The sequence below is a fragment of the Vicugna pacos genome, chromosome 26, assembly GCF_048564905.1.
Source record: "Vicugna pacos chromosome 26, VicPac4, whole genome shotgun sequence".
Lineage (NCBI taxonomy): Eukaryota > Metazoa > Chordata > Mammalia > Artiodactyla > Camelidae > Vicugna > Vicugna pacos.
The window spans coordinates 3,569,666-3,581,154 of record NC_133012.1 but is presented as its reverse complement, the minus strand read 5'-3'; the positions used below and the strand labels follow the sequence as shown (position 1 = coordinate 3,581,154).

The 11,489-nt window shown below is 55.0% G+C and overlaps 1 protein-coding gene across 1 annotated transcript; it reads right to left on the bottom strand.

Moving 5' to 3' along the window:
• Positions 1-1,705: 1,705 nt before the first annotated feature.
• Positions 1,706-6,184, bottom strand: LOC102533457 (keratin, type I cytoskeletal 18-like). The gene is given in 6 exon segments (XM_072950112.1): positions 1,706-2,042; positions 2,421-2,527; positions 4,072-4,130; positions 4,133-4,280; positions 4,282-5,021; positions 6,085-6,184. Coding segments are annotated over 6 exon segments (1,491 nt in total).
• Positions 6,185-11,489: the final 5,305 nt, after the last annotated feature.

The window sequence follows — 11,489 nt, the reverse complement described above, 5'->3', positions numbered from 1 at the left end:
AGGCAGCCTGTCCCCTCTCTGCTGTCCACCATAGGCTCCAATTTCCTTCTCAGAGTGAGACAATTTAAAGTAAAAAATGTTTCCTTCTCAACCAAGACCAGTGCCTCTGTTGTAGGACCCCAAGGGCTTCATTCCCCGGCAGGGGGTGCCGTGCCCCACCTTGACATCTTTGGGTAAAAATGGCTCTCCTGGAGCCCTAGCTCCAAATCAAACAACTGCACCCATGGACTCCCAGGCTCCCCCGGGGGGGGGGGGCTCTGAAACACTGGAACCCTCTCCCGGTTAACTGACCCCCTCCCTTCACAATCAAAGGTGTTTCTTACCAAAGGTATTTCTAAAGGTGCTTTGAGTCAGGGGTGGGAAGGCCTCAGACCCAGAAGGAAAGTGCTAAACACAGCAGCAGTTGCCCTGAGGGGTCTAAGTCTTTGTGGGGGATGTCTTGTCCCTCCCTACCCCCAGTCTCTGCAAAGAGGAGACCTGTTCTCTGACCAGGCCCTTGGGCCAGGCTGGAAAGCACCCGTGCCTGGCTTCCAAAGGAACTTCCCCCTCCTGGCCATCGGCCGCTCATCTTGAGTGACTCCAACAGAAGACGTTGCCAAAATGCCCCTGGGGCCCCCGGGGTTAAGAAAGGGGCTTCCTGGGCTCCAGGAGGGTAGGGGAAGGGCAGGAGCCCCACTCCTTCAGAGACCCCGGAACGAGGCTCTCTGCGACCCCGAGAGTGGGTCACCGGGGATGCGCCGGGCAGAGCAACCTCGGGAGCCCGGAGCGGCGTTCACCCAAACTGGCTTCCTTGGAAAGCCCGGAGCGGAGCAGCCCACTATCCTGCCGGCAACCGGGAGGCCGGAAAAGTTCCTCCCGGCGCGGCCCGGGCCCTCCGGCTTCTGTCCAAGGTGCTGAAAGGTCTCCGCGGGCGGGCTTCCGCGCGCTCTCAGCCTCCTGGCCGCCCGCTCTGCCCTTCCAGCCTCCTGCCCTGTCCTCCTCCCGCCGCACGGAAGCCTCTTCCCTCTCTCCTGCCCGGCGCCCTCCACTCGGCTGTACCAACTCGGCGGGCCCCGGGGCCCCGCGACCCCACCTCGTTCCCGGGTCTGCTGAGCCCCTTCCCCCGGCAGCCACCTCCAGGCGCCTCTGCCGCTGGGCTGTTGCCGCCGCCCCCCTTACCTTCTTCTTTCGGTCACGGGAGCGGTTCCTCCGCTTCCTGTTGGATTCCTCCTTCTCCTTCTGCTCCTGGAGGGCCTGAGCCTCGATGTCTTTGATTTTCTTCAGCTGTTTGGCCGCTTGAGCCATGGCCGGTCACCGTGCTCCGGTCCCCGCCTCCCGGACCCCTCACACTTGGCGATCCAGGTGGCGACACCCTCCCGAGGAGGAAAAAAGGAGTCTGCGCTCCGCGGAGTGGGTAGCTGCTTTCCCCGCCGCGGGAAGACTGCGGCCGGGTTGGCAGGGTACGAGGCCGCGAGACGCGCGGAGGGCGAGGCGCGCCGCGGCTGCCCGGCGGCCCCCGGATGGCGCCTCCCGCCGCGGCCGGAGCTCCTCGCCGGCGCCCGGGACGGGCTCTGGGCTCGGCCCCGCCACCTCCCTCCCTCCGTCCCCCTCCCTCTCCTGCGGCGGCGGCGGCGGCGGCGGCGGCGGCGGCGCGGGGGGCGGGGGCGGGGAGGTGGCTCGTACTGCGGCGAGCGGCGAGCGGCGGGGAGGAGGCGGACTCCAGCAGTTAACGCAGGAGGGCGCGGGGGCAGCTGGCGGCCGGGCGGCCCGGCCGGCCCGACGAGGCTCGGCGCGCTCGGCGCCCGCGCTGGCGCATTGCGAGCGCCCGGCTGCAGGCTCGCGGGCCGGCCGGGCTCCGCCACTGCAGTGCCGCCGCCGCCGCCAGACGCAGGGGCCTCCGCGCCGTCGGGCCGCGGGAACAAAGCCGCCGCGCTACCCGGAGCTGCCGGGGCGCCGCGGAGGGCCCTGCTGCGGGCGGCCGCGCCGCTCTCCGGGGGCCGGGGGAGGGGAGGCTGCGGCGGGCGGCGGGTCCCGCGCCGAGGCCACCCGGCGGACCAACGCGCCTGAAGGCGGCGGCAGAAGCGACCGCATCGCGGGGCTCCCAGGCCAGGCCCGCGGGGCCGGGGCCGGGGCGGGGGCGGAGAGCACCGCGGCCCGGACTGGGGCGCCCCCGGGCGGTGGCCGCGGGGTCAGGGACGCGCCGCCCCCAAGCCCGCCCTGCCCTCGCCCGGGGCGCCCGCCGAGGGGCGCGGTGCCCAGGCTCCCCGGGAAGCGCCCGTTCCCCGGGTCGCGCCTAGAGCTTGATTTGCCCGGGCAGACCATGTGGGCCTTTCATTTGCATATTTGCCAATTACAGCTAGAAAACGTGTCCGAGATGGAGTTTTCGGCCAGTTGTCTTTTGATGGGAGTAGAACTAGGTCTCTGCACCGGGGACCGCCCACCCCCCATTCTCGACACACATCCCGCTCTCGGCGACTCCACCCGCACAGGCGTACAGCCGTAAAGACCCACACACCTGGCCGCTGGGGTCACCAGCCACAAACCTTAGCTGCGGGAGGGGGAAAATGGCCTTAGGCTCATTTACCCACCCCCTCGCGTGACCCGCTGGAAAACTGAGGCCCAGGCTTGGGAACCAATGCCCCTCAGTCTGCTGCCGCTCCCAGCCCCCTCCTTGCCCATCTGGTGGGACCCAGCTCTTGGTCCACGTTGACGCAGAGGCGGATTTGTGGAAGACCATATATGAACATGGGTGAAAATTTCTTATGAAATAGTCTGCTTCTTCCGACCCTCCTAGGCTGAGGGCTTGATGCAGACTAACCAGCCAGACTGGAGCCTGGAAAGCAGGCTCTCTGCGATACTGTGGGGGAAATGACTCTCAGAGGCCTCAGGGCTGGACACCCCTCCTCCCCACCGCGTTGCACACTTGGGGAGTGGTTGAATAGCTTACCTCCTCTCCAGCCTCCATGATTTCCCTTACTGGAACCTTTCCTTCCATCCCTCCCCAGTCTCATTCCACTTCCCTATCCCGTGCCATCCTCCCCAGGGCTGGGTCCTGGACTCTCTCCTCTGCTCATTCCAGATCGGAGTGATCCAACCAAAACATAACAAGGGCCACAAATCCCAATCCCATATGTAATTAAAATTTTCAAATAGCCACGTTTGTTGAAAGTTCACAGAAATTGGTAAAATTAATTTTAATAACATTTTTTTTCTATTCAGTGCATCCACAATATTATCATATCAACATGCAACCAAGATGAATGTACCGGTGGGATAGTTCACATTCTGTTACGCTAAGGCTTCGAAAGTCAGTGTGCATTTTACACTGAGAGCACGTCTGGATTCAGAGGAGACACATTTTAGACACGAAAGAGCCACACGTGACTTGTGGTTTCTGTACTAGACAGTGCACAGTCCTGGACTCTCGCGCAGGCCAGCCCACCCGAGCCCCCGGCTGTAATCAGACTGCCAACAAGGCATGGATTTTACCTCTGGTGCAGACCTCTCCTCTGTGCCCCTCGGCCTGCCTCCCACAATCCATCCCCCACCCTGCAGTCACACCACTCCTCAAAACACAGATCTGATTCTTGTCTCTTCTCAGCTCACCATCTTTCTTTCCAGCTCCTAGGATGAAGCTGAGACCCTTCCATACGGCCCGCAAGGCCCTGAATGATCCGGCTCTTCCTCCTACCCGCTGCTTTTAAGGTCTGCCCTGGTACCAGTGCTCCAGCCTCAGTGGCCTTTGAATGGGTCAGTGCTGTCCCGTCACAGGGCTTTTGTCCTTGCTGCCCTCTGCTCAGACTGCTCTGTCCCCGTTCCCACCACCCTGCCTCCACTGCCACCATCCCCAGGCTGGCTAATTCCAACTCACCCATCAGACAGCAAAGTGGTCTTCAATTCCTTCTGGAGTCCCAGACCAACCCTACCTTCCCATCTGAACGCCACTGTGCCCCCTTCATAGCACTTGCTGGAGTATAGTTGTACTTTAGTCTGACTGTTTTGTGTATGTGGTTTTTTGGTTCTTTTGCTTTTTACTATTTTTTTTGCAATAACATCTGAACTTTTATTGGCCTCCCACTCCCCAAAGAGCACCATCTCCCTCAGCCTGTTCTCCAAGCTGGCCTTCAGATTTCTCGTGGAGTCCAGGTTGGTATGGTCCGTCTCAGCTCCGTGAGGGTCATCTGGGCAGCTCCTATGTCAGTGGTCTTCAAGGTGACCACTGTGGAGCTGTCCTCCATCTGCTGGGACCAGCACTTGCCCAGCTCCTCTCGGTTTTTCTGAGCTATCTCATCATACTGGACCCAGAATGTCTGCCATGATCTTGCTGAGGTCCTGAGACTTGGGGACAGCCAACTCCACAATCAAGCCAGAGTTGGCAGTCTGGTTTTGTAGCCCCATTACTTCCTCCTCGGGGTTCTTCTTTGTGAAGAGCAGCTCCTCTTTGAAAGCCTCCATCTCTGTCTCCAGCTGCAGGTGAGTGACACTGGTGTCATCGATGACCTTGTGGGGCCTGTGGATGTCACTCTCCACAGACTGGCACATGGCCAGCTCTGTCTCACACTTGACTGTGAAGTCAGCAGCAGCGAGACAGGCGTCAATCTGCAGAACAATGCGGGCATTGTCCACAGAATTTGCAAAGATCTGAGCCCACAGGTCCTTGATGGTCAAGGAATGCCCCCAGTCTTGGACCTGGGGTCCCTTCTTCTCCAGGTGTTCGTGGATTTTGCTCTCCAGTTTCTGATTATTGGCTTCCAGGCTCCTCCCCGTCTCCAAGTAGGAGGCCAGGCAGTCATTCAAGTCTTGCATGGTCTCCTTCTCACCCTGAATGCTCCCTACGCCCACCAGAGCCCTGACCATCCCCGAGCCCACGTTCCCAGACCCCCAGCCGTGCCAGATGCTGGTGGAGCCAAACACAGAGATCAGAGAGTCTGAGACTCCGGCACCTGCATAGACACTGGCTGCACTGCTGACCAGTCGAAGCCGGTGGCCTGGCGACTGCACGGAGCCCAGGGACCAGTAGTTGGAGAAAGTGGACTTGCATTCTGAAGCTTATGCTGTTTGTCCTGCGAGGGAGGAGCATGGCCATGACTCAGGTGCTAGGCAGTAGTCTGTTTTGACGGATATCTGTCTTCCCTACTGGACGTGAAGCTCCGTGAGGGAAGGAACAGTGCCTGGTTTTGCTGACTCCTGTATCGTCAGTACCATGCATGGCGCCCGGCACGTAGTAGGGGCTCCATAAATGTGTGTTGAAGAAACCAACAAGGCTACTGTGCGCTCAAGGAAACCAGGCCACCTCGTTTTATTGCATTCCACTTGATTGCACTTCCCAGATTCTACATTTTTCCCAAATTGAAGGTTTGTGACAACCCTGCATTGTCAGGTGATGGTTAGCCTTTTTTATCAATAAAGTATTTTTTAATTAAGGTATGTCCATTTCAAAAGACATAAGGCTATCTCACCCTTAATAGAATGCAGTATAGTGTACACATAACTTTTATTTGCACCGGGAAGCCCCCCAAATCCAGGTGACTCACTTTATTGAGATAATCGCTCTACTGCAGTGGTCTGGAATTGAACTTGCAAAATCTCCGAGATCTGCCTGCCACAATAAAACTAGCTGACACTTGCTCAGCCCTTCCAGTGCACCAGGGGCTACTGTCACTTTACAGATGGGGGAAAGGGACACGAGGAGGGTAAGTAACTCGCTCAAGGTCACGCAGCTAGTCAACAGTGGAAACAGAACTTGAACCCTAGACGTCTGGCTCCAGAGTGCATACTCTTAACCATCACGCTGCACTGAATTACTCAGTGTGCCTGTCTATAAACACAGATCCTGATGACACCTCCCTTAATAAAGGATTGTCAGGAGGAGCAGGGGACACTGTGCCTATGAAGTGATTCAGTAAAACAGAAAAGGCTGCATCGAGCTTCTGTTTCTTAAGGCAACCAGTTGGACAAGTTGGTGTCCAAAAGCACTTTCAGCTCCAGAACCCAGACTTCTCATGTATCTAAATCCTTATGGGAGCCTTTTGAAGATTAAAAAAAAAAAATCCCTGAGCTGGAAAGAGGAAACATTGTCATTAATCACCAGTGGGCGGTGGGTACCAAGGTCCTGCCTTGGTTCCCCTAAATCATCACTAATGATGGCAGCTCTGGCCTTGGAGTTCCAAAAACCCCGTGGGGGCAAGGTGAAGGTCTGGTCCATGTCCAGGGGTCGCTTGTAAGGGAGTTCCCTTGGATCTTATTATATACTGAGAAGACTGCAAACTGAGGAGAACATAGGATTGCGCTGTCTGAAGGCAATTCCTCCTGAAGGCTGATCAGGAATCAGCCATGTCGGCTGCTGGAAGGGCTTCCTCCCTCCTGGTCAGAGGTTGGACAACGTTGGGCGCCTGTGGGGTTCAGAAAAGAACTCTTGCAGACGCTCCCCATGTCAACAGACAATCATAATAATAATAATCACCATTTATTCACTGTTTGCTCTGCCCTAGGCGCCGCTAATCATTTATGTAGCATTGATTTCTCATAACTAGAGCCTTGTGATCCCCGTGTCCCACACGAGAAAGCTGAGGTTGGGTATGTTTACCTCGCTTCGCTGAGGTCGCCCATCTGACGCGCAGAGTCAGAATTCAGACCCAAGCTGCCTAACTCCAAGCCCAGCCTAAAGAAAACCAGCAGGTGACTGGTCTGGCCAGTGACTCAGCAGGCGCTCCCGCAGTGGGGACGTAATAGTAATCACTTGAGTTAGACGCATACAGTGACACCCCCCAGGCAGGCAACCAAGGGGCCGACCTGTTCCTCTGAAGCTGTGGAAACAAACCCACAGAGCTCTGTGCAGCCTCTCCAGGGACCACCTCTTCATCTTAGCGCATCTCCTGACCAGGGGGAGGTGTCGGTTCGTGATCCCTCCTGGGGGTCTCCTTGCCTTTTCTTCTTGCACCCAAGGGTCCCGGGTGCACCCACAGCCCCCACGGGCCATTCACTCTGGTGTCTGGAAAGTGGCCGTGGGAAGCCGGCGAAACCCCAGCGTAGGGGAGAGTCCCCAGAAGCCCCTCTTTCTGTTTTTCCCCAGAGACAATTATCACTCAGGTAAGTTCTTTATTCCAATGGAGCCTTTTTATTTTTGCTGTTAAGCGAAGGGGAGGAGATCTTTTTTTTGTGCTTTCTCCCCTAAGGTTTCCAACCGGTTCCCCCAACCCTATTCTGTTATTATGAGTTTATGCAACGAGACCGATTTGTGTTCTTAAAAGAAACATTGTTAATAATTAATAAAGCTTCCCAAGATTAAAGTGCCTCCTACACTAAATAATATAAATAGCTAAAATACACTGAGCGCGCCAGGCAGTCTTCTGAGCATACATGACCTTAATAACAACTCCACGAGGTAGGTACCATTGTCACCATCACCGTCTTCCAGGTGAGGAAACTGAGGCACGGGGAGCGAATTACTTGTTCAAGATCGATGGCTGGTAAGTTATGGGACCAAGGGTTTGAACAAAGTCAGTCTTTAGAGTCTGTGCTTTTACTGCGATGCTAGGGCTGACATCGGATGGAGGTTGGATTTTGAAGGTCTCTCTTATTCTGTCCTTGCGCCCTGAATTCCTCTTAGGAAAGAAGGAAACAGTAAGTATCTTGCAGCCCCTGAGGCTTCGGAGAACAGAGGCTGTCCCACTCACCCGTGGGTCCCAACCGTCCATCCAGGGCCACCCCCTGCAGGAGGTGTGCAATTCACGTTTGAGCCTGGGAAGGTCATCCAAGAGGTGTGGATGTTGAGGGTGGAACGGGAAAATCAGAGCATCTCAGGGTGCAAAAGAACTGTCTTTCTATTTCCCAAACAGTGTGAGGATTGGATTCCGCTGCTGACTCACATGTTCCCAGGCCAGATCGCTCCCCAGACGGCCAGCCCGGGAGGACCAGCTCTCTGCCCCATGTAAGTCCAAACCGTCTCCACGAGTATGTGCACTTCAGCCCCGGCGCTGCCCTTTGGCGAGACACAGAGACTACTCAAATCCTTCTTCTGGGTAATCTCCTTTCAAATATTTGAGAACAGCTTCCACATCTCTCCTGTCCTTGTCCAGAATAATGTCAGGAGTTCATAGCAAAGGTGAACATTGACCATGAGGAGTCCTTCTTTCCTGCCCAAGGTTTACCAAGGAAGGCGACTTACCATTTTAATCATTACCTTTTCCAGAGTGGAATTTGAAGAGATAAAAGAGCAAAAAGCCAGGGTGTTCAGAGAAAACAGAAAAGGAGCAAGAGGTTTTTGACATATGTATTCTTTGAAAATGCTAGAATAGTAACTATTAATGAAGAAAAATATGAAAAGGAATATATGTATGTATATGTATGACTGAAATGTGCACCAGAAATTGACACAACATTGTAACTGACTATACTTCAATAAAAAAATAATATCCTTAAAAAATAAAATAAAATAAATAAATAAAATTCATTCAAACTTGAAAAATACAAAAGAACATGCTGAAATAAAATTCATTTATGTACTCAAGCTGAGCTGGTCCCCCAGAGCCCGCCGGGGACCCTGTCTGGCAATCTCCTGCACCACAAGCCTGGCCACCCCTCCTCTGTCACTCTGCACAGACGCCACTGTCTTCTACTTCAGAGGAGAACTGGAGGCCACTGGGCTGACCGTCCTCAGCTCCATCCTCACCCTCAGCATTTGCACGTGTCTACACCCACTCCCATGTCAACACTCTCCCTTTGGTTTACCCTCTGGATCTCATCCCCTGTCACCTCCTCAGAAAACGTGGCCATTGATTGCCCCCTCCCTCTGCAGATGTCACTGCATGCCTCCTCAAAAGCCACCACCATGTAATCACCAAGCGTCTCTTCCTGCCGCAGCCAGGATGCCGGAGGGCACAGCCGGTGCCTCCCCACTCCCCATCCTTCACCCTGCATTCTGTCCCCACACCGCAGACCCTCCAGCTACATCTCCATCTTGTGTGGAACTCCCTGGTGGATTTGGGCTAGTTGCAAACTTCCCTTGTTCCCGAGACCGTGCTCTCACCTCGCTCTTCTCCTGTTTCCTTGAACACTCTTTTTTTGGGCTCATTAATAAAACTCCTGCCCCAGCCCGTTTCAGTTTCGTGCCCCTCCCATCACAATCCCAGCCTTGGTGTCACCCAGCACCACATTCCAACGATGCTGAGTCTCTAACTCCAGCCTCGATCTCTCTCCTGGGATGAGACATCTAGATGGCGCCATCAGATGGCGCCCTGACCATCACTGCTCCTGGCATCTCAGTTTCCCAGGAACGGCACCTCCAATCACCTCTTCACCCAAGCCTGGAACCCAGGGTCCTATGCAGCTCCCCCTTCCTCTCTCCTTTCCACCCCTGGCCCCACTGCCCATGAGATGCCAGAGCCTTTCTTCAAAATCAGTTCTCAAATGTGCCTTCAGACCACGCAGGGATCTTACTAAAATGCAGACCTGGAGTCAGCGGGTGTGGATGGATGGCAACACTGGCCCCTATTCTCCGCCCCTCCCTGTACACAACAGTTGAACGCATCCACCTTGTGTAACACCACCCAGATCAAGGTAGGGGATGTTTCCAGCACCGCAGCAGACTAGGCATCTCCCTCACAGTGCCCAGCCCTAAATTAACCCGTCTTCTGACCTCTACCCCCTTAGGTTATCTTTGCCTGGGTTCAGACTTCATATACAGGGCGTCACACAATATGTACTCCTGTGTGGGGACTTCATTCACCCAACATCACATCCCTGAGATGTATCCAAGTTGTTTCACATCAGCAGTTGGTTCTTTGCCACACTGTGTAGTATGTTTGGTTCTCACATATGAATGGGCTGTTTCTGCTTCCAGGCTGCTATAAATAAAGCTGCCATGGACATACCATTCATGTACATTCCTTTCGGTGGGCAGACGCACAGACACACGCATTTGTGCTGGGTGTGGACCCAGGAGTGAAATGGCTGGATCATGGGGCACACATCCACTTGGCTTTGGTTGTACCGCCAAGCAATTTCCCAAAGTGGTTATACCAATTCGCATTCCCACCAGCAGCGTCAGAGCGTTCCAGTGGCTCCACATCCTCGCCAGCACTTGATATCACTGCTGGTTTTGAGTTCACCCTTTCCAGTAAGTGGAGTACCGTGGTTTTAATTTGCATTTTCTGATGACTGGAGAAGGGGTGCACACCTCTATGTGTTTATTGGCCTTTTTAACGCTTCTCTGGCCTGAAGTGTCTGTCTAGATCTTTTGCTCGTATTTAATTGGATTGGTAGCATTTTCCTAATCACAGGTCCACTGACTCCTCCTCATTCCTGTCTCACTCTGGTTCCCTTCCAAGAGCTCCAGAGGTAGCAGTGGGTCATCCTTCCCCAGCGTGACCCCCAGCCAGTCTCCCGTCCAGTCCAGCCTCCACGCTGACCCAGTCTGAACCTCCTAACATCTGCTCACTCACTGTGGTGCTTCCTGGGGCTGCAGACAGGGCGGCTCAAACAGTAGACATTGACTGTCTTGCTGTTCTGGCGGCTGGAAGTCTGAGGTCAAGCCGTTGGCTGGGCCGGTTACTTCTGTGGCCCTGAGGGAGGACAGTTCCAGGCCTCCTGTGGCTCCTGTAGCTCTGGTATTCCTTGGCTTGGAGGTGGCACTTCCCCTGCATCTTCACATGGCCTTCCCTCTGTGCGTGTCTGTCCCCGTGTCCAGATTTCCCCTATCAGGACACCAGTCATGCTGGATTAGGGCCCACCCTAAGGACCTCACCTTAACTCGATCATCAGCGAAGAAAGGTTTTCTAAACAATATGGTCACGTAGCACACACATAGCTAAGTGACAGTCCCAAGGTCACATCCACAAGTGCTGAGGGTTACGACTGCAACATCTTCCAGGGGACATAATTCAACTCATAACACTCACTTCCCTCCGTAATTAAGAATCCTCAGCAGCGTCCTTCCCGTCACCTGCCCAGTGAAGGAAAGTGTCCCTCGGGGTGACTGTGGAGGCTCCCGTGGCCCAGCCTCTCCCTGGCTCCCAGTGTCCTCTCTACACCCCCTCACTCCAGCCCCAGCAGAGGACAGTGTCCCTAAACCCATCTGCTGGCTCGTTCCCTCACTTTCCTCTGCTCTCTCCCCAAAAGCTGCCTTCTCAGTGAGGTCTCTGTATGAGTTTGTTAGGGCGGCCATAACAAAGGGCCACGGACTGAGTGGCTTAAAGAACAGAGCTGCATTGTCTCACAAATCTGGGCCTAGATGTCCGAGATCGAGGTGTGGGCGGGGCTGGTTTCTTCGGAGGCCTCCTTCCCGGGCTTGTAGACAGTGGCCTTCTCCCTGCGTCCTCGCGTGACCCTCCCTCTGTGTGCGTCTATGTCCCAATTTTCTTTTCTTATAAGGATACCCGTCATACTGGATTCAGGCTCATCCTAATAATCTTGTTTTAACTTAATGACCCCTTTAAAGACCTTGTGTCCAAATACAGTCACATTCTGAGGTGCTGGCCGTTAGGACTGACGAATCTGGGGGGAACACAACT